At 52.2% G+C, this 19,513-nt stretch overlaps 6 protein-coding genes across 6 annotated transcripts; 3 read left to right on the top strand and 3 right to left on the bottom strand.

Moving 5' to 3' along the window:
* Positions 1–2,766: 2,766 nt before the first annotated feature.
* BJY04DRAFT_196338 (inorganic phosphate transporter) lies at positions 2,767–5,141 on the bottom strand. The gene is made up of 3 exons (XM_073712339.1): positions 5,017–5,141; positions 3,490–4,941; positions 2,767–3,352 (listed from the first exon to the last, which is right to left on the bottom strand). Exons 1-3 carry the CDS (start codon positions 5,093–5,095, stop codon positions 3,063–3,065), a joined length of 1,821 nt encoding a protein of 606 aa, XP_073568161.1. The 5' UTR covers positions 5,096–5,141; the 3' UTR covers positions 2,767–3,062.
* A 4,717-nt stretch (positions 5,142–9,858) lies between these two features.
* Positions 9,859–11,430, top strand: BJY04DRAFT_221286 (phosphotransferase family protein; the record flags this gene model as incomplete). Its single annotated transcript, XM_073717069.1, has 1 exon — positions 9,859–11,430. The coding sequence occupies one exon, from the start codon at positions 9,859–9,861 to the stop codon at positions 11,428–11,430; it is 1,572 nt and encodes a 523-aa protein (XP_073568162.1).
* A 500-nt stretch (positions 11,431–11,930) lies between these two features.
* BJY04DRAFT_221287 (uncharacterized protein) lies at positions 11,931–12,506 on the bottom strand (the record flags this gene model as incomplete). Its single annotated transcript, XM_073717070.1, has 1 exon — positions 11,931–12,506. The coding sequence occupies one exon, from the start codon at positions 12,504–12,506 to the stop codon at positions 11,931–11,933; it is 576 nt and encodes a 191-aa protein (XP_073568163.1).
* A 698-nt stretch (positions 12,507–13,204) lies between these two features.
* Positions 13,205–14,744, top strand: BJY04DRAFT_196343 (uncharacterized protein). Its single transcript, XM_073712340.1, has one exon. The coding sequence runs from the start codon at positions 13,249–13,251 to the stop codon at positions 14,485–14,487; it is 1,239 nt and encodes a 412-aa protein (XP_073568164.1). The 5' UTR covers positions 13,205–13,248; the 3' UTR covers positions 14,488–14,744.
* A 652-nt stretch (positions 14,745–15,396) lies between these two features.
* On the top strand, positions 15,397–17,523 carry BJY04DRAFT_221289 (major facilitator superfamily domain-containing protein; the record flags this gene model as incomplete). The annotated part of the gene is made up of 10 exons (XM_073717071.1): positions 15,397–15,514; positions 15,559–15,695; positions 15,746–15,828; positions 15,872–15,969; positions 16,019–16,139; positions 16,185–16,581; positions 16,660–16,790; positions 16,864–17,209; positions 17,274–17,379; positions 17,453–17,523. The coding sequence occupies 10 exons, from the start codon at positions 15,397–15,399 to the stop codon at positions 17,521–17,523; spliced, it is 1,608 nt and encodes a 535-aa protein (XP_073568165.1).
* A 511-nt stretch (positions 17,524–18,034) lies between these two features.
* Positions 18,035–19,079, bottom strand: BJY04DRAFT_196346 (uncharacterized protein). Its single transcript, XM_073712341.1, has one exon. The coding sequence runs from the start codon at positions 19,022–19,024 to the stop codon at positions 18,131–18,133; it is 894 nt and encodes a 297-aa protein (XP_073568166.1). The 5' UTR covers positions 19,025–19,079; the 3' UTR covers positions 18,035–18,130.
* Positions 19,080–19,513: the final 434 nt, after the last annotated feature.

Below are 19,513 nucleotides of genomic sequence, written 5' to 3' on the forward strand. Positions count from 1 at the left end.
GGTGGTGTTGCTGTCTGGCTCGGGAACTGCACTGTTCAGGCCATCGGTGATGCGTAGGGGTCTCTCGGAGTGACGCCCGGGGATAGCAGGGGTGATTTTAGCAATTAGAGGAAATTCAACAGTAAACAGAGGACCCGGCCGACTGGCCTCCTTGGTCGCAGTGGCAGAAAGTGGTTTGTTCTGTGTCGTTGCAGCTGTGTTGCTCTCCGCCGATAGGATCCGCTTTCGGAGAGTAGTGGAAGAGCTTTTCCTTGGTGCTTGTTGAACCTGTGGCGTCTTAGGCTGTAACTTGAGACGTTTTACCCCCGGGCGGATGACTTCCATTTCCGAATCGAAATCAGAGAGTCCAGAAACAAGAGCAAGGGGCTCGCTGCTTGTTTCGTCATCAGAAAATAACACGTTCAACTCCTCTTCTGCCGGCTGGCGACTGTGTCGTTTAGTGGTTGATGGTCTGATGAGAGCGGCTTTTTCATCAGATGGTTGCTTGCCACCGGAACTGCCATTACCTCCGACGTTGGCGGACGTGTGATCAGGACGGAGAGCTCTGGTTGACATTTTGCTTTGAGTGTCGGTTGTGATACTTTTGAAATAGAGGGGTGGTGATGGAATTTGAAGCAAAGATGGAGAGAGGAACACAAAATGGAAGAAAGGCACTGGGAGCAGGAGACAAAACAAGCAAACACTCCAGAGTGAGTGACAACTGGTAGGAAATCGCCTTGACCTTGGAATGAGTGAATTGTCCTGTTCCATGATAGGCAGACACATGGTCAATCTGTTATTATGCGCACAATTACATTCTGGCGGTCTTTGTTGTCAATTTGTGTCAAAGGACCTATTATCTGTATCACCTGTCAACATCAAAACAACTCCAAAGTTGTTGATTGATGCACTACAGCAAGCTGAGGTTTATCGAGTTCCAACATGTCGTTGGGACTCTCTGCAACTTAGAATGTAATTAGTAGTTTAGTGATATGCAACCTCCAGCTATTGGTAGTTTTTAACGGGCTCTTAGATATAAGGTGGCTATGCCTGACTGTAGAGGGCTAAATCTATTCTGGGAGCAATAGGCAGCTGGAAAATCGTACTAAGCACAATAATCACCAGGTAAATAGTCGCAAAATGCTGTGCAAAAGCCTAGGTCTACCACCTAATGCTCAGCCGATGAGCAAGGTGCAAGAAGCTGGATCGGCACGCATACAAAACCACGGTTATGTCGACCTGCGTACACGTCCACACGAGAATGACTGTTGCCAAGCTGCTTGACCAGCAAGCACAAGTAGACCTCCGTACCTGTATTCCAAACATAATGCCAGCCGTCCTGCTGTATACCATCTCCATCCCTGGCTATTGCTCTGTACCTCCCGGCTAGTTACTTCGGGCCCTGGGGCTGCGACGGCACTGGTTGATTCGGACCTGCGGGAGCCGGGTTCATGGGGACATTCGAAGCGCCGGGTCTGTGTTCGCTGCGCGCAGACTCAAAGACAGATATTAGCACCTGCAGGGGTACAAGCTGGACGAACCGAACTCACCATTCTCGCTTGGTTCTGGTCGTACGCCGCGATAACACTATCCCAGACCCCTGCTCTATCGGTGGCACTGGAATGATGATGTAGCCAGCTCCTGCGACCGTTGATAATGTCAGCACAGACAGAGAGGTTGTATGTCACGAATTGGATTTCGGCCACCCGGGCTCCCAGCGCGGCTTCGTCCCACCACTCTCCCGGTGGCAATATGGAGCTTAGAAGGCGGTTGCGGATGTCGGGGACGTTCTGTTAGAGGTTACTAAGCCGGGGACAAGTAGATGGGGTGATTGCAGCGTACCGTGCTGTTTACACTGCCACCTGCACTTGGCTGGTCATTCCTCGGCGGTGCGGGATTAGGAATAGGAGCCGCTGTCGGAGCAGCGTTTGAAGGCGGGTTACCAATAATCATACCAACCGGCGCAGTGGTACCAGGACCGGCAGGAGCAGGAAACGTTCTGCTTCTGATTGCTGCCTCGGCCGCGGAAATGGTTCTTCCCGCTGGCTGAGCATTTCCTGCACGCGTAGGAAGAGTCTTACGGGCCTTCTGGCCTTGGGTTGCGTTGCTATCGGTAGAATCTTCGTTGCCTGTATGGTCACGACGGGATTCATGCTGGGTATTTGCTTCACGAAGCCTCTTACCTAGGATGGCGCCCGTCGGCGTTCGTCTTGTGTGTCGGGACCGGCTGGCTTTGTCGCTGATGGTTCGTTGACGGCCACTCTTTCGCTGGCGGGCTGCAGGGCATCCGGGTTCCCACCATGCTGAGTGTTGCGGAACAGGCCACCGGAGGTAGAGTTTCCGTCCGACATTCTGTTCTGGATCTCGGAGTTGCCTGGATGACCCCAAGAGGGGAACGAATGTTGATGCAGAAGAATAATGCGCAGGCGGAGAGACAAAGCAAGCAAACACCACAGGATTACAGGAGTGAATTGTAGGTAGTGGCTGAGTAGGTACCCCTAGGTAGACACCTTCTTTCGCTTTCAATCCCAATAGATCTATTCATCTTATGTCCCCCTGGGCCTTTTCTAAAACGACAGCCTGCCATCATATTCTCGCTTCATAGGCCTGTAATCCAAGTGGTATTATCTCTTCCACACCCCTCTGTCTGACGTCGTTATCCTTCTGCCTCACTGCCGCATGTTTACCTTTTTGAATCGCACCAATCATGACACGTCCTTGCATTTTGCGCCCCTGGGATTTATCCCCGGCTTATACTGTGCTCTCTCTACCCATCTCATGGGCTATGCCACTGTCCGCCATTCCAACAACCGTCCTTATTGGACACGTATCATTACCATGCTAGAACATACCTCCCTCTCGAACACCGCTACAGCGACAACTAGAAGCACCATCATGATCCTACTCAGTGAGTGTTGATCAAACCCATGCTATTCAAACCAAGCCAAAATCAAAGAACCAGTCTATCGCTACCACATCGCTCCGCTCGAAAGAATCCAAAACACCACACTCCACCCACTGTCTTCCTCCCTTCCCTCCATTCCACCTAGTCCATTCCCACCCCCAATATAAAACATCTAATCCTACACCCCGAAATGCGGCGCATTCAGCACAATCCCCATCAAAACCCCCGCCAGCGTCCCCGCGACAGGAATCGTCATAATCCACGAAAACATCAACAACCCCACGCGCTGGAAGTTGACAGCCTTGAACGTCCCATTGCACAATCCCACCCCGACCGTCGCACCGGTAATACACATCGACGTCGACACGGGCAGTTTATACTGCGAGAAAATCAACACCGTCAGCGCGGCGCCCATCTCCATCGACGACCCGCGCGAGGGAGAGTGGTAGGTGATTTTGTTGCCCATGACTATTCCCACAAATTAGCATCATTCTCAAAACGCCCTGCCACGTAGACTTTGTCCGAGGCGTAGAAAAACCACCTCTCTCGAGACCTCGGGAAGAGAGGGAGAGGGAGAGAGAGAGAGAGAGAGAGGGAGAACAAACCTTTCATAATATTATACCCATAGGTAATCAACCCCAACGAAATCGTCGCGCTCAGCACAGCCAGCTGCCAAACCTCCACTTCAGCCTCACTCTCCGCCGCATCCCCCGTCCTCCAAGCCCCATACAGCACCGCCCACGGCCCCACCGAATTCCCAATATCGTTCGCCCCATGCGCGAAAGAAGCCGTGCACGCTGTAATAATCTGGATAAAACTATACGTGTGCTCCACGTCATTAGAGTATTTAGGCGCTGCGCCATATACCCGCTCCATGCGTTTCCCCTCGGGCGTCCCGTGGATCCCGCTCTGCGCTGCGTGGATGTCGTAGTGCATTCCGTAGAGCGCGCCGACGATAATCATGCAGGGGATGCGCTTGAAGAGCCGGCGGAGGTTGTGCCATTCGTAGATCTCGCCGGCGCCCATGGGGTTTTCGTGCAGGGTGCGCATGGCCCAGGCGAGTGGGCCGCGGCCATTGCGTAGCCGCGCGTGGAATTTGGCTTCGGCGTCGGCCATGAGGCGTTTGTAGTCGGTTTGGGCTTCGGCGATTGCGATTGAGTCGGGTTTCTCGGTTGTTGTGGTTTGGGCGGCTTTGGGGAGGGTGATGGGCGAGTTGACTAGCGTTTCGGGGGAGCCGATGGTGGACTGTTGGTATTGCTGATCTTCTTCTTGCACGACGGCGTAGTTGGGGACGACTACGACGGCGCGGTCGGCGTCTGCTGGGTATGGACGGGACCAGAGGAGGGGGCCGAGGAAGGCGTGGTACCACCGGATGGATGCGTCGCGTTTGATGACCTGCGCGTGCAGCCAGGGGACGAAGAAGAGCGCTGAGAGGAGGCAGACGCCGCCGCCGGTGCCCATGGTCACGGAGGCGATGTACCAGGCTGGTTTGTTTTTGAGGCCGAGATTCGGAGACCCCTTGTACACGACGGAGAGGGTACAGATTGTCGCGGCGACGAGGAAGAAGAACGGGGCGGTCCAGACAGCCCACTTTACGGGATTCTTGCGCAGGTGGACGACGAATTTGATGAGGGAGAATATGATCGCGCCGAAACAGCCGGCGATTGCGGGTGCCATGCCTAACCCTGCGAAGATCGCGCCCAGGCCTTGTCCGCCGTTCCAGCCCCATTGGACTTGTGATGCGCCTGCTGTTGCGACGCCGACGCCGGCGACGGCCGACACGAGGGAGTATGTGGATGAGACGTGGGCGGAATGCCGGGTGCACCACATTACCCAGGTTGAGGCGCCTGCCAGGGCGCATGTGAATGCGAGCATTTGGACGCCGGCGTTGCCTTGGAAGGCTTCGTGGGGGATGATGCCGTTTTTGATGGTGTCTGCTGTGCGGGCGCCGACGGTGATGGCGCCGACCATTTCGAAGATTGTTCCCAGGACCATGGCTTGCCGGTAGGTGATGGAGCGGGAGGAGACGCTGGTTGCCCAGGCGTTTGCGACGTCGTCTGGGTATAGTTAGTGGTTGTGGATGTAGTGGCAATGGAGGAAGAGGTGTGTCAGAAATATGGGAGAAGACGTACTGGCACCATTGTTGTAGGCATCCAACATGGCGAAGAAGGTGCCAATGGCAAAGACATAGCTATATTCGGAGAGGACCATCTTGATGGTCTAGATGTCCGTTGTATGGTGACAGGTGGTGTGTTGTGTCTCTGGCAAGAAAAGGTCCATCAGCAGGGGAAGAAGCAGCATTTATGTGTTTTCAAGCCGGAGAAATCTGCAGCAATCTGCTGTCACCCCCACGTGCATGAGCAGAGAGTCTCGCAGATGGCCGTACCACAGACGGGCCTTCGGAGCGGGACGCATCCAGACTGTGGGAGTGAAAAACTGAGGCAAGGTGTCGCGTGCCCCGGGGACTGTGGCGCTGTCAAATTGCGCTAGTAGTAGGGAGCTATTTTAGCCGCTGCATCGGCGAGACCCTTACAGTTGGGGGGCCGGTTTGCACACATCGCATATTCATATTTGACCGTTAAACGGTTCCTTGTGTGACCGAAGGAGAATCGACGTCCATCTTGATGTCGGTGAAGCCCGCTCAACAGACCTCCTTGACCATACAGTTCAACAACCACGGCAGCCGAATCGAGGGATTTGTGGCACCAATTGCGTAGTGGAGGCGTCGAGAAATAACGATAGCCGCGTGAAGAGTGAAACCAGCAGCCTCGGAGGCAGAGTATGCTGCTACAGCACGTTCACCATCAGCATCATCTCATTGGGAGTGTCAGATGCGCCAAGGCGGATGCTAACGCCATGGCGCTTGGCGGGCTTGGCGCAGGCTCGGCGGAGGATTTCACGCCCGTCATTTGTTGGAAACAGAAAGAGATGTCTTGGCAGTTAGATCGGGAGCAGCCATTTAAACAGAGTGAGATCCCCACGTGTGCTCTCTTCCGCTTTCTACTAGACATCAGATGCCAAGACCCGCAGGTCAAGCGTGAGCGATTTATCTTGTCCATTGACAAGCTCTCCAAGCCTGCTCGGCGGGAATCCTTTCTGAGTCTCTGATATGACAGCATAGTCATTGTTCACCATGAGTAGAGAGTCCAGCGGACATACACGATGCCTGCACCAGAAGGCAATACGCACCCATCCTGCGAATCACATTCGGAATTCTGAGCATCTCTTCTGACCTATTGACTCGGACACTCAAACACCAGCCATCTCGCCGTCTGACTGAATCCTTCAGGCGTGGGGTGCCCTGCGCCTGCGCCTGCATCGAAACCTTCTAGAAGGCCCAGACGGGGCACTAGCCAACTTCTGAATCCTTCGCCTCCAGCTGCATCATCCCCATGCAGATCGCCTCCCATCTGGCATCTGATCCTGCAGCCTGCAGGGCCCAGGGCCTCCGTCAGCGTTCGAAACCGGCCTGTCCGATCGCCGCTTGCATCAAACTTTCTGCTGTTTAGGGGAAATCCAAGAGGATCTCGGCACAACAGGCTCTACACTCCACAGTCAAGCATCGATGCAAAGACAAGAGAGAATGAAAACTCCGACTTGCGTTCTAGACATACGTCTGCAGACTGCATTGCAGCGGGTATTGGTTGTCCAATGTCAGCAGACCCAGGGTCTGTATCCCGAACCTGTCTGTTGGGTTCAACCTTTGGCGTATCGCTTGCATTGCACTGCAACTCTTTCCTACGAGACGCTTGCACCTGCATCTAACTAAAAGTCTAGCCCAGATGGCACGCCACGCCAACGCCGATCGCAGCTGCGCGGTTTGTCACGTCGAATCGATGTCATTGCCCAGTCCGGACGAGGAATAATGTATATTGGTGGTGTCTACACGTGTTTTTGCGACGCTTCCTTATGGACCAGACAAGATGCATTCAGTAATCACAGATCCTGCTTCCTCTCTTGAGCGCTTTGTTTGACCTATGATGGGTATTCCGGTAAGAGGCTATAAGTGCCAACAGAGGCTGCGGGAAATGCTCGCCGCCGCCGGGGCTACCCTAAGGCCGCGGCCTGGTGTGGCTGTGGCAGTGCAGCTGGAGATAGATAGGTGGCGCCAGGAAATGTTCTCCGCTAGAAAGAAAATTTCGATGGGTGTAAGATGCCTCGCGTCGGAATTGTCCTGGGTGGATGATTGTCCGCTCAACGCTTGGGTCTCTGTTTGCTTCCGTTGCTAGATGCTCGCTATCGATTAGGCACTGGGCAGTAGGCCAGATCTCATCTAGAATACTGGGTTCGTGCTACAGTAAAGGCCTCGGTTATCCCCATATAGGAAGAACGTTCACTGTCATCTTCTATCGCTGGCGTTTTCCGCCCCACCAGAGGTTGTCGGACACTTCTCACAGCCCGTGAGGCAAAGGTCATCTCCAACGCGTACTACCACTTGCGGAGCGCGCTACCGTTATCGTCGAATGCTTACTATTAGCACTAAACAACAGCTCATTCTGCATGTGACCTTGGAGCATATGCTTCTCTTCAATACAGCACACCAGCATCCACACCAATGAAATGTAAAAAGGGGGCAACGAGGGTGCATGATTGGACTAGGCCCTCTGTACGATCAGCCACGTACATGATCTCTGATATGTTGACTTTCAGGCATATCTTGCCGATCCTTCTATCCTTACTACGTAGCATCCTCCAACAGTTCAAACCCTTTAATTGCACCAGAATATATTATACGTCTAACAAATCGCGCAACGGTGTCTCGCAGTGTTAGATAGAGTAGGTCGTGATATCTTGCCAGGGCCAGGTAGGCCCCCCCCCTACTGCTTTTCCGCATCCTTAAATACGTACTATAGGTCCAACAAACGCCGCAGAAAACCTTGACGTTGCTGGAGACGGGTTACTCGTATATCATAATCAGACGCTCATCCACTGACAGTGTGCGTCTCCGGCACGAGGTTATAGCCGCCAGAGCTTTACAACTTGTGTCTTTAGTGATAAGCATTCCTTCGTCCATGGGGTGTTCTCGGTAGAAGGCGCGCGAGGCGAAAAATATATGCTAGGTCAATGGGCGCAGACTCTAGTTCTTCTCCAATTCTTATTGAGCATCTCCGAGGCAGTAACAGCCCGTTAGAATCAACTTCCTATTGTTGCCTTATCTCACTTACAGTGTTGGGCATTCTCGTCTCCGCCTAGTATTACCGTGTTTGGTGCTGGTTGCTGACGGGCTGCAGGGAAGGCATTTGAGGGTGGGGTGGTGTCACATCTTGTATGAGCTCTTGTAGCGAGGATATCATTTCTCTCTATTGGTTTCTGAAAGCCCCAAGGTATGATATTCTATCAGGGGTGTCCACCATGCGGTATATTAGTGACAGTCGTTGTCTGGACCAGGTACGGATACTAACCCGCGTGGGCATTTCATCTGCGCTATATCTCCTCTCCGGCATAAAGGTTTTTCTAGGTTGGCTTATAGTACATTGCGTAAGTTAATATTTACCTTGGATGGTTACTGTTTCTAATGCCTGATGCTCGCTCGCTCCATGTTATTCTCGTTGATCGTGTATATATATTTTGCCCTATCCGAGCAAAGCAGCGCTTCAACTTACGGAAGATCGGATATGTCACTTATCAAGACCATCTCACCTTAGTATACCTTCTGCGGAGTATGTCCATGCTGTATTGAATTGGAATACTGGTTGTTCATCTTCTCCCTCCGTGTGATCTCATCCTGCTGATTGTAATCATATAGCTCGTCGAGCATTTAATGGCCTTTCAGCGCAATCTAAAAAGCAGATTAGTCTGGAAACATGTATAGCTATTCTCAGGGTGAGAGAGTGTTTCTATAATCATACACAAGAACCTTCTCATGAGTCTAAAATTGACAAACATTGCTGGTATGGGTGCAGTCTAGAAACCTCCAAGCTCGCAGACATACCCCGATTACATATAGTACACCTACAATTCGCTCTAGACCTCAAATAAAACGCATCATATTCAATCGCACCAACAAGCACTTCCAATTCAAAATGACAAATCTGTAGCGACTGGACGTCATGTCATAACATACCTGGTAGTTAGTAGGACGGGGCAGGGCGGGATGTACTCACCTGAAGAGCAGTAACAATCTACTTCTTACCCTGGCCCTTCTTCCCACCACCGTTCTTCGAGTCACCTTGCTTAGCCGCGGCCTCACCCTTCTTCTTTTGCCTCTGAGCAAGCCATTCCCTCTCCTTCTGTTCGTCGCACTTTGGGCATCGTTTGTTCTTCATGACCCAGATTTTATGAACCGGGCATAGCCATTCGTGTCCGGCCTTTTTGCACCGATCATCGAAGACTTTGCCGCATCCGGGTCCCCTATACATGGTTATTGTGGGTTCATCTGTAATGCTAGGTGGTAGGGGAAGGGTTGTGAGGTTACCGGCAGTGGTGCTTGTGGGGTGGGTCGTCTGATGCTGGTGTCATGTTGAGTGTCGTGTATTTGACTTGATGAGTCGTGGGAGTTGGAGTTGCAGGGATCATGAGGCTCATATATATATTCAGATGTTGGTCCTGTTGCTGTGATGGTCTCTTTGTGTCTTTGTTGTTAACAATGCCATTGTACTAGGGCTCTATACGGGTTCTTTGGCGGCTTTATCCGACATTTGTGTACTTTTGTCATTCAAGATATACTGATGGGAAGTCTTTCATCCTAAATTGGCTTTGTAGGTTCGGAGAACCGATGCCGCTGGCAGTCTTGCTATCTCTAGTTGTTTGTTCCTTGTAAACCCATATCTTGCGCCATCACCTGGTTGCCTGATACGCTGAATTCCGCGTTTGCTCATGGTGGGCTAGATGAAAGACCACATTTCTTCCCTTTTCCACAGGGCTTCCCTTCACTTTTCCTCCTCTCATGAATCTTCCAGATTTTACTCTGGAATACTGGCTTCAGGAGACCCTACCTCAGCTTCCGTCTCAGACACATCCAACGTATCATCAAAATGTCAGACCAGATTCAACAACCTGCTCCTCCCAGAATCAACGAACAACATGATCCCACCGCGCCCTCAACCACCCCCAACCTACCACCTCCACGTCGTGCATTCCAGACAAGCTCCTTCATCTCCGAGAACCATATGAAGCACCTCTCCGCCGTGCTCGCAGCCGTCAACATAGGAGAACTCCTCCACCTCGCCTCATCGACCTTCCAACGCCTTAACCCCAACACCCCACCAGAAACCGCCACGATCGACAAGCCACTCGGCGGAACGTTCAACATCGTCTTCCCCCTAACATTCCCCTGCGGAACCCGCTGGGCGATCAAGATTCCCGCCACCGGCGTACAGGGCAAATGGGACGCCCTCTCCGCCAAAGCACTAGAATCCGAAGCAAACACCATGCGCATGCTCAGACGTGAAACCACCATCCCCCTGCCTGACATCATCACCTTTGAGTCATCTATAGATAACCTGCTTCGCGTACCGTATATCCTCATGACATTCATAGCCGGCGTCCCGCTTGACCGCGTCTGGTTCGGCGAGCGCCACGGCGTCTCCGCAGAGGACGTTGCGATCCATCGATCCCGCGTGCTAGATGGAATAGCGGCAGCCATGGCGCAGCTTTCGCAGTATAAATTTCACACGAGCGGGATGCTAAAATTCAACAAAGATGGATCCCTTGATCGGGAAGGCCCAGATTCAAACCTGCACTCCTCCCGCCGCTACGACATGCGCGGTACATACGACCGCATCGCCGCAGGCCGAGACGGCGCAGTCTGGGCTGAGGCTCCCCCGTCCTCAGATCCAAAGGATCACTATACGTTCTTCCTGGATAGATACCCGCCGCAGCCGGAGTGTTTGTCGTATCAGTATATGCAGCCGCTGCATGCGTTGACGAGGAAGCTTATTTCGTGGATTCCGGAGCCTGAGGCCGCTGATGGGAGGGGGTTTGTGCTTGCGCACCCGGATCTGGATTTGCAGAATGTGATTGTTTCGAGAGAGGGTGAGGTTAGGGGGATTATTGATTGGGATGGGGTTGGGGCTGTGCCGAGGTCTTGTGGGTGTGAGGCGTATCCGGAGTGGCTTATGGGGGATTGGAGGGTTGAGTTGCCTTTTGAGGTTGTGAGTGATGACGAGGATGGGGATGAGGATGTGGTTGATTCTCCTGAGGTGTTGGCAAAGTATAAGGGTGTTTATCGGGAGCTGTTGCGGAAGTATCAGGGGCTGGAGCTTACGTTGGACGCTAATAAGCTTACTTCTTCGGCTTGTGATGATCTGGAAGATGGGTCTGGAAAGGACGATGGGGGTGTTTGCAGTGATTTGGGTGCTTGCAGCCTTTCTCTCTTTACCAGGCCTCTGAAGATTGCGACGACCGAGACTGCCGTTCCGGACAGGGACCGGGGAATGATTCACCTGATTAAGTATATCTGGCGTCTTGAAGGGGACGACAAGCCGCCTTATCTTGAAGATCTAGGTGAGGTGATCTGTGAGGGTGATGGTGATGGTGATAGTGAGATGGTCGAGCGACTTCACAGAGGATTTCTTGAGCTTATAGCCAGGGGAGAACTAGCGTGATAGTGTTGCGGCATGTACTGGACTAGCTAGAGCGACTTGCTGTTAGTATTTTGATAGATCTTAGATTCACTGCTGAATTGAATAGTACTGTGGCTTTTGCATGCCAATTCCGCGTGTCCCGCGAGCTCATTCATGTTCTATCATTCAATGCCTGTAGCTGTGTAGGTGTGCATGAATATATCTTTCACCAATAAGGGCGGCGTAACTGCCTTCGCTGTCGAGCAGCCCGCTCACTTATTAGCTCAAGAGAAGCTCAACCTGACTCGACTTGACCTGCCCGAGATTGAGATGAACAGGTATAATAGTCCTACATGACACCACCTCCTAGTGCATACTGATGAACGACGAAGGCTTTTCCTACTTTTTATATAGTTACAAACACATGGCACAATAAACAAGCCATGAATTGGAGCACTTTGATTCCCCTTTGTATTGTCAAGCCTCTAAATTTCCTGTTTATTCAACATATAGGCCCCAGCCAATACCCTCCGTACTCACCCCTAGATCCCACCACTACTCATCACATCCGGCGAAACCGAATGCATAAACGAAATCAACACCTGCCTCGGCAAATCAACCTTCTCCCTGTTCCCTTCATCCAGCACCTCCTCCACAGCCCCCTCAACAAACCAATCAATCAACTCCCTCTCCATCAGGCCCTCAAAAAACACAACCGGCCACTCAATCCCCTCACCCCCGATCCTGCTATCAACCATCGACTCATTCAGCCACTCAAGCAACTGCATCCCGAGCGCATCAGGAACAGTTGCGACCTCGATCGGCGTGATACCTGACTCGTTGACAAGGGCTGTAGTAGCGCGTTCGCGGAAGGCGGGTGCTGTGTATTTTGTTAGCCTGCTGCCTTCGGGGAAGATGTGGTGGTATGTGGTTGTGTTGATGGGGGTTGTTAGGGCCACGAGCCAGAGTTTCTCAGGGGCGTGGTGCGGGTAGAGGGGCGGGTTGAAGACGAAGGGGGTTATGTGGATTGTGTGTCCTTTAGGGATTGTTTCTCCTTCAGAGATTGTGTCTCCTTCAAACATAGTGTCCTCTTCGGAGAATGTGTGTTCTTCAGACATATTGCAGGTTGGGTTTGTTGCTGTCGGTTTAATTGTTGATCTTGTATGATACGGTGCTTGCGTATAGAGTATGGGAGGGCTTAGGGACGGGGTTATATACGTACGGACGTTCTCATGGCTGGGGTTGAGGATGATGGCATCGTATTGTATTGTCTTTGTCATCTTGTTTCTGGATGGAAAGATGTCGAGACGGTCAAAGGGTTGTGTATATCAATTGTAAAGCGTATAATAAGGTGTATGTATACAGTCAAAGACCTTTGTTTGTTGGTATAAGGAAATCTTGAAAGGCTTTGTCGACCCTGGCCGTAGTACCAGACAAGAGATGCGTCTGTATCCAGCCTATTGGCCCGGTACCAGGACGGAACGATGATTGGATCTCGACATGTTGGACTAGCTGAACTTGAGGATTGCCAGGCATGATAGAACACTGGACGATATATTCCGGGGTCTCGGCACGTCAGTACAGAACGTCTTCCTACTCCGTAATGACTGGATAGGAAACAGCCTTTTCCAATAGAAGCGCAGTATCTACCGGCCCATTCAATTCGATACAGCATGATAGGCATAGGCAGCTCCATGATGGTATCCAGCACAGGTGGTGCATAATCGCAGACTAACGTCATGCCAGGCAGCCGCGGGACCCCGCACTAAACTTTCCCACTTGCCACTGTAGCCTCATTCATCTCCATCACCTCAACATCTAAAAAGCATCAAGAAGCCATCCCAAACAACTCTTACCAAAATGTCCATCCCACCCCTGCACCCCCCAAGTTTCACCTCCACCACCATCACCCCCCAATCCACCTCTCCCTTCTTCGCAACCCTCCCCCCCGAACTCCGCCACGCAATCTACACCTACGTTCTAACCCCCTACCCCAACCCCGACCCAGCCCGATCCTACAAAAAAGAAACATACTACCACCGCCCGGGTCACACAGCACCACATATAACCTCCACCTCCCTGCTGCTCACCTGCAAGCAGGTCTACGCAGAAACATGGTTCCTCCCGTTTGCGTTGGCGGAGCATATCATCTATCTCACAGCGCAGGATCGCGCACCTGCAAGGGGACCAACGACGATCCTCGGTAGTAGCAGCAACAGCCGCAGTGGTTTCGCTACCGCGGGCAGGAGGGGAGTTCGTGAAGAGCATCCACGTCCGCATCAGCAGGGCCCCGGCCATCCATGGCGCTTCGGGCGAGATCTCGCTGAATCGCTCGAACTCATCTCAACCGTCCACGGTGAGATTGTCGAGACAGGGAACCTGCATGTCTTTGCGCAGTTGTATATCCTTGAGCCCGGGGCGGCGTTCCAGCGGGTCCTGGACACGCCGTTTCTACGGCCTAGGAGTGTGACGCTGACGATTCGGTATACGGATTTCTGGCACTGGGAGGACACGCGCCCGCTGTGGATTAATGGGAAGTGGGTTAAGACGGTGGTCTTTCCGGAGAGCGTGAGGGTGTTTCGGGTTGAGTTTGAGATGATACTTCGGCGGGAGGAGGAGGTGCAGATTCTTGTGGAGCAGGCGGCTGAGAAATGGGTGTTTAGGAGGGATGATGGGAAAACTCTTACGGCGAGGCCTGACGATGCGGACAGGATGCAGTGGAGGGGGAGTTCGACGCTTAATGGGAAGCGATGGGTTCGTGATGAGATTCGACCCGGGCAGTTGGATTATGTCGTTTATAGTGTTCCTTGGAGGGTTGATTCGTTTTCGTGTGCAGCTTTGGATTCACCTTCTTGGTCGGAGACTGAGGAGGGAAATGAGGATGATAGCCCCACTATCCGCGTCCCGGAGTCCTTTATTCAGCCCCCGCCGCCGCTACCTGGGTGGACGAGTCTGTCGACGACGGAATTGGAGAGGGCGGGTGTGGGTCCTGATGTCCGTGCTTCTGAGGCGGTTGATGGTGTGCAGGCGTATAGACGACAGCATGCTGCGGATAGTATGAGGGCGAGGATGAGGAGGGTGATGGCGCGTGAGGCATAGAGTATGGTAGGGAGTTATGCTCGGTATTGAGCGATATCGAATGGGGCGCGGAGGTCTTTCTCAGAGACATTACCTTACGTTAATAGTCTGATGGTGGTATACTTGTGGTGGCGCATAGTCTTTTCTATTGAATGCTATCCAACAGCATCATGTCGAGACCTATCCACACTACCCTCTCTACTACTCTGTTCGGAACTTGGAACTTGGATCAGCTTATCGCACTGCTTCACTTCCATCAGTGCTGCTATGGACCTAACCTCGAGTTACGATTGCAATAAGCAAGCAGTCGTGCGTTGAAAAGAGATCGATTGGTCGTAGTACCTGGTTATGGCCTATAGGTAACTAGGTCTCCATCATTCAGACACCTCAATCACCAACTAGAGAGTCCCAATTACACTGTCTGGTGTGCATTTCGTAGCTCTGGTTCAAGAAGGCCTCAAAGACCGACATCGTAGTAATCAACCTGCGCCGTGAGATCCAAGCTTCCAGCCCCTCGCTTCGGCCGATCATCTCCAACATCTTACCCGGTGCACGATCCCATTCGCTAGACCCCGCTGACATGCATTTCAGCTGCGAACTATCGGCAGCCCTTCGGAGATCTCCAGCACAACACGCACAATCATTGGCCATGAAAAGCACAATGCAGTCATCCCGCAGAAATGTCTCTCACCAGCAGCTCGGCCTCACCCGGAATCACCGCTGCCAAGTTTCCTCCAGATCCTCGCAGGGATTGTCTCGTTCGCGGGACCAGTCGCGAGCTGTCTACGGAAGCACGCCATCATATTTGTCAATTGAGCACGTCGTGCGGCATTAGCGTGGTTTCCTTCCTCTGACTCGGGTCGTTTTAACCTCCGCTGTCCCTTGAATTTGATCTTTTTCCCTCCAGTGTATTTGGTTCAGAGTGTCAAAATGACTGTCTCAGAGCACTCGCCCCTGTTGAATCCGTCTGCGGACACAGAAGAGGGCGCATGCGAGGCTGTCAATGAGAAGCAATCTGATACTTTGATCATTTTCGCTGCGTTTCTTGGTGAGTCACGCCTCGAGTATCTCGCATCGAGCTAACACCACCAGGCATTTTCATTGCCAGCGCCGACGAGTCGCTCGTTATATCGACGTATAGCTCCATTGCGTCGCAGTTTCACCATCTTTCCGAGGGGTCGTGGCTTCTTCTTGCGTACAACTTCGGCTACTGTCTCTCCCTACCGGCTGTGAGTCACCCGGCTGCAGAGTACAGAGACAATCAAGTCTGACATTGTAGTATGGCGTTATCGGGGAGGCTTACGGGCGGAAGAATGTTCTCCTGACTTCTTATATCCTGTTCGCGTTGAGCTGTCTTGCATGGTGGGTTAGCAGGCGCCTTGCGTATCGCAGCTAATGTGTGTAGTGGTGCGAGTACGTCGATCACGCAGCTGGTACTGTCCAGGGTACTCACGGGCATCAGTTCCGCGGGGATCAGTGTGGTTGTCTCTGTGATCCTGACAAGTTCGTGCTCTCGGTGTAGTAGAAAAACGGATACTGACCCCTGGCCCAGGTCTACTCCCAACCAAAGACATCGCTCTATACCGAGGGTACCAGAACTCCATTAGTATCACCGGGCGTAGTCTCGGTGCGCCAATAGGTGGATTCTTAGCTGATACCATTGGATGGAGATGGTACGTCCTCGTACTCTGTCAAGCTTGCGCTTTCTCACTCCCCAGGTCGTTCTACGGTCAAGTCCCGCTGGTTCTTCTCTGCACACTCTTCACCTGCTACCGCCTCCCGTCATCCATGAACAAATCAGACTCGCAAGAGGATCTACCTCCCATGCCGCCGACAAGACGCTCCCTCCTCCGCACTCTCGACATCGCAGGCCTCGTCTCCTTCGCCGGCACAATCCTCGTTATGCTCTTTCTGATCCAAGCGGCCGGCACAGAGGACGACATAATCTCCCGCGAGACCATCCTGCTAGCATTCGCATTCCTATCCGGAGTCACCCTGCTCGTCGTGATCGAGCTCTTCTGGGCCTCGAACCCAATCATCCCCGTGCGCATGCTCGCGCAAAATATAGGCAGATACTGGATCCTGCAGGTGCTGTTACTGGCCAGTCGATTCGCGGTGCGTTATCCCCGCCCTTGCGCTTATCCTTGCAACTTATAAAACCCTCTGCTGACACGCACATCTACCTGTGTACAGCTAGTGAGCAACCTAGTCCCCTACCTCATACGCGCCGAAAACACCTCCGACTTCATGGCTGCCATCTGGCTCGTCACCACCTCCCTCGGCGTCTCAATCGGAAGTATTGTCTCTGGCCTGGTAATTAAATAGTTAGCCTCCCCTCCCAATCGTCCCCGACCTTCTCCCCCTCTCAACTCAAGCGAACACTAACGAGGCATCCAGCACAAAACGCTTCAAAAACATGACCCTCCTCTCAACCCTGCTTACGTTAGCAATCTACACCTTAATTCTACTAACATACCCACACGGCTTCAACGCCGCAAAGGGAATCCTCCTCCTTATCGCTGGCTTCGCGCCAGGCATCCTCTTTCCGGCTCTCTTCGTCGGCATGTCTGCGACAGCACCGCAGGGGACGCTGAGTGTTTGTATCAGCACGTATTATCTCAGCCAGCAGGTGGGGAGTATTATTGGGCCTGCGGTGGGGAGTGCGCTTGTGCAGCGGGATTTCAAGCGTCGGTTGATGGGGGTGGGGGGGTTAGGTGGGAGTGGATTGTCTGATAAAGATATGGTGAGTTTGATCTGGGTTGTGGATTCTGTGTTGTTGATGAGGAGCTAATTAATTCTCTCACTAGATTATCAACCGCATACTGAACGAGGTGCGGTTTGCGAATGGGCTTCCAGGTGAGATGAGGGGGGTCGTTAGGGCGTGCTTTCTTAGTGCGTTTCGAGCGCTGCCTGGTAGGTTTCTTTCTTTCTGGTGTGATACGAAATTATTCAAGCCAGGATTGCTGATTGGAGTTGCGTTAAACAGTGTTTTCGATTGTCGGGACTGTGATTATGATTCCGATTTTGGCCTCGTTGAAGGAGCCTGTTCTCGCTTGAGAAAGCGAATGTCTGGATATTCATGATGTGAGGTTCGAGAAGTGCTTATAGATAAAAATGGGCCTCTAGGGATAATGGTGCGAGGGGAAAATAGTCCTCTCTCTTAGTGTAGTTTGGTGATAGATCGGTCTTTCCCTGTACTCGGACTTGACAGGGCTTGGATTTTGTGAGCGGGCTACGGCTTGATTATCCCTACTACCGCATCGCATCAAAGCATCTTCTTGGTGCGGCCAGCTGGTACTATACGGTGTGTGCTTGGGCCAAAGTGAAAGGGGGGCATAGTGGTGAACGGACTCAGCGCATTACTTGCGATTTAGTGCCCTAGACTTCTTAGGCGCAGACGAAGAGCCCATTCCACGGTTCTTAGACAAAAATATATATGCGTCGGTAAAATGCTTACTTGTATTATCATTCGTGGAGTGGCATGCGCTATCAGATCACTGAGCACGTTATGTTGCCCTCCCTTTCCAACCCATTACATGCATTGAATAGGCCTAATATAGGGTCAAGATGCGCTACATAGGCCGCGATGGTAAAATATTTAATTATATACCAACACGGTAGCAGTAACTGGGCTATATCATTGGTGCTAGTTCAGACGAGAACTTTATTGATTGATGCTGGGATGGCCATGCGAACTCATAAGGAGGGATATCTCCTCGTCCAGTCCATCAACTACGGTTCTCAAGCTCGTGCTCGTCGGATGCACTGGTATAGATCTAAAGGTATATCCGTCATTGTTCGAGGCCGAGCGTGCTGTGAATCGCTTAAGCCAAGGGATACTCAATTGAAGTTCAACCCTGCAGCCCACCCAAAAGTCACGACCAGCATGACCTACCACCACACCACAGTATAGCGGTCCGACATGGCTGACTTCCGGATCCCCCGCATCTGCACGCCAGGACAGCTTTACCATGGTAAGCCCCCCATGCCTATCCTCACGTCTCATGGAAGTGTATTCCCAATAGCGGACATACTCCGTCTGGAATGTTCGCTCGTACTCTCCCAGCTGACCACCCCCAGTCCCAAACTGGAACCCCGGACTTAGCATGCCCCTTTGGCTGACGAGTTCATATCTTGGGGGACCACGGATTGGCTTTATCGGACTGGGTTCTCTGAGGATCACCAAGTCCGAGTTTGCAATCTCGTCGGTTGGCCCGTGCTCGGAGAAGTAAAGTTCAACAGAGGCGCGGTCGAGTTTATATTTCCCGTGCTCGAGGGAAGTGAGGAACTTCAGTACGCAAGCGTCCCTCTCATTGAACCTCCCCGTTCGATAGTCATCGCCTCCGAGTAGGGTGCAGGTCGCTCGGACAGTTTCATGTTCCCTACTCCCTATAAAAACAGGATCTCTAGTTGGATTTGCGGTCCCCACAGCCGAGTTACTATTTGAAGTTGGAGCTGGGGGTGGGCTCGCTGTCAGCCTTCCGGCTTCTTGTTGCAGCTGCGGGTAGGTAGACTGATATCTGCCTTGTCTGGTTCTTCGAATGGGAAGCTGGAACATTTCAATGAGGTCGCAGGGAGAAGCTTATGCGGAAACGGTCCAACGCGAGATATTGATGGTTCAAAGAGCAGTAATCGTTCTCCATCGTGACCCATTCTTGGTCTGGGCATTGGAGCGGGGTAGGAAGCGGGGTAGCTGGACAAACAATCAGCACGTGAGTAAGATTCGACGAGAGATGCAGTTGAACATGCCGAGTTATGGCGCCGCCGTAAAATCCGTATACGGCCGAACTTACTCTTTCATCTAACAAACCACTTAAATCATGGACAAAGACATACCGCAAAGTCAATACGAAAACCAGACGATCCTGGATATGGACCTCGAAATAGTCGAGGACATCCCTGAGGAGTTGGAGGACTTCATTTTCCTATCTAGACTTGGTCTCTTCGAAGACGCTGAAGACTTGTTCAACCGGAATTTGAGTACATACCTGGCGTCCTTTCCAGTACTTGTCGAATATGCGGATATGCTTCTTCAAAGACGTTCATT

This window comes from Aspergillus karnatakaensis (assembly GCF_047715665.1).
Source record: "Aspergillus karnatakaensis strain CBS 102800 unplaced genomic scaffold BJY04scaffold_47, whole genome shotgun sequence".
Classification (NCBI taxonomy): domain Eukaryota; kingdom Fungi; phylum Ascomycota; class Eurotiomycetes; order Eurotiales; family Aspergillaceae; genus Aspergillus; species Aspergillus karnatakaensis.

Excerpts from the sequence above, each read along its gene's own strand:
- BJY04DRAFT_196338 (XM_073712339.1), bottom strand. The coding sequence starts at position 5,095 with ATGGTCCTCTCCGAATATAGCTATGTCTTTGCCATTGGCACCTTCTTC. Across the intron at positions 4,942-5,016 it reads TGCCTACAACAATGGTGCCA|ACGACGTCGCAAACGCCTGG; the intron begins GTACGTCTTCTC and ends AACTATACCCAG. Across the intron at positions 3,353-3,489 it reads TGGGTATAATATTATGAAAG|TCATGGGCAACAAAATCACC; the intron begins GTTTGTTCTCCC and ends TTGTGGGAATAG.
- BJY04DRAFT_196346 (XM_073712341.1), bottom strand. The coding sequence starts at position 19,024 with ATGTTCCAGCTTCCCATTCGAAGAACCAGACAAGGCAGATATCAGTCT.
- BJY04DRAFT_196343 (XM_073712340.1), top strand. The coding sequence starts at position 13,249 with ATGTCCATCCCACCCCTGCACCCCCCAAGTTTCACCTCCACCACCATC.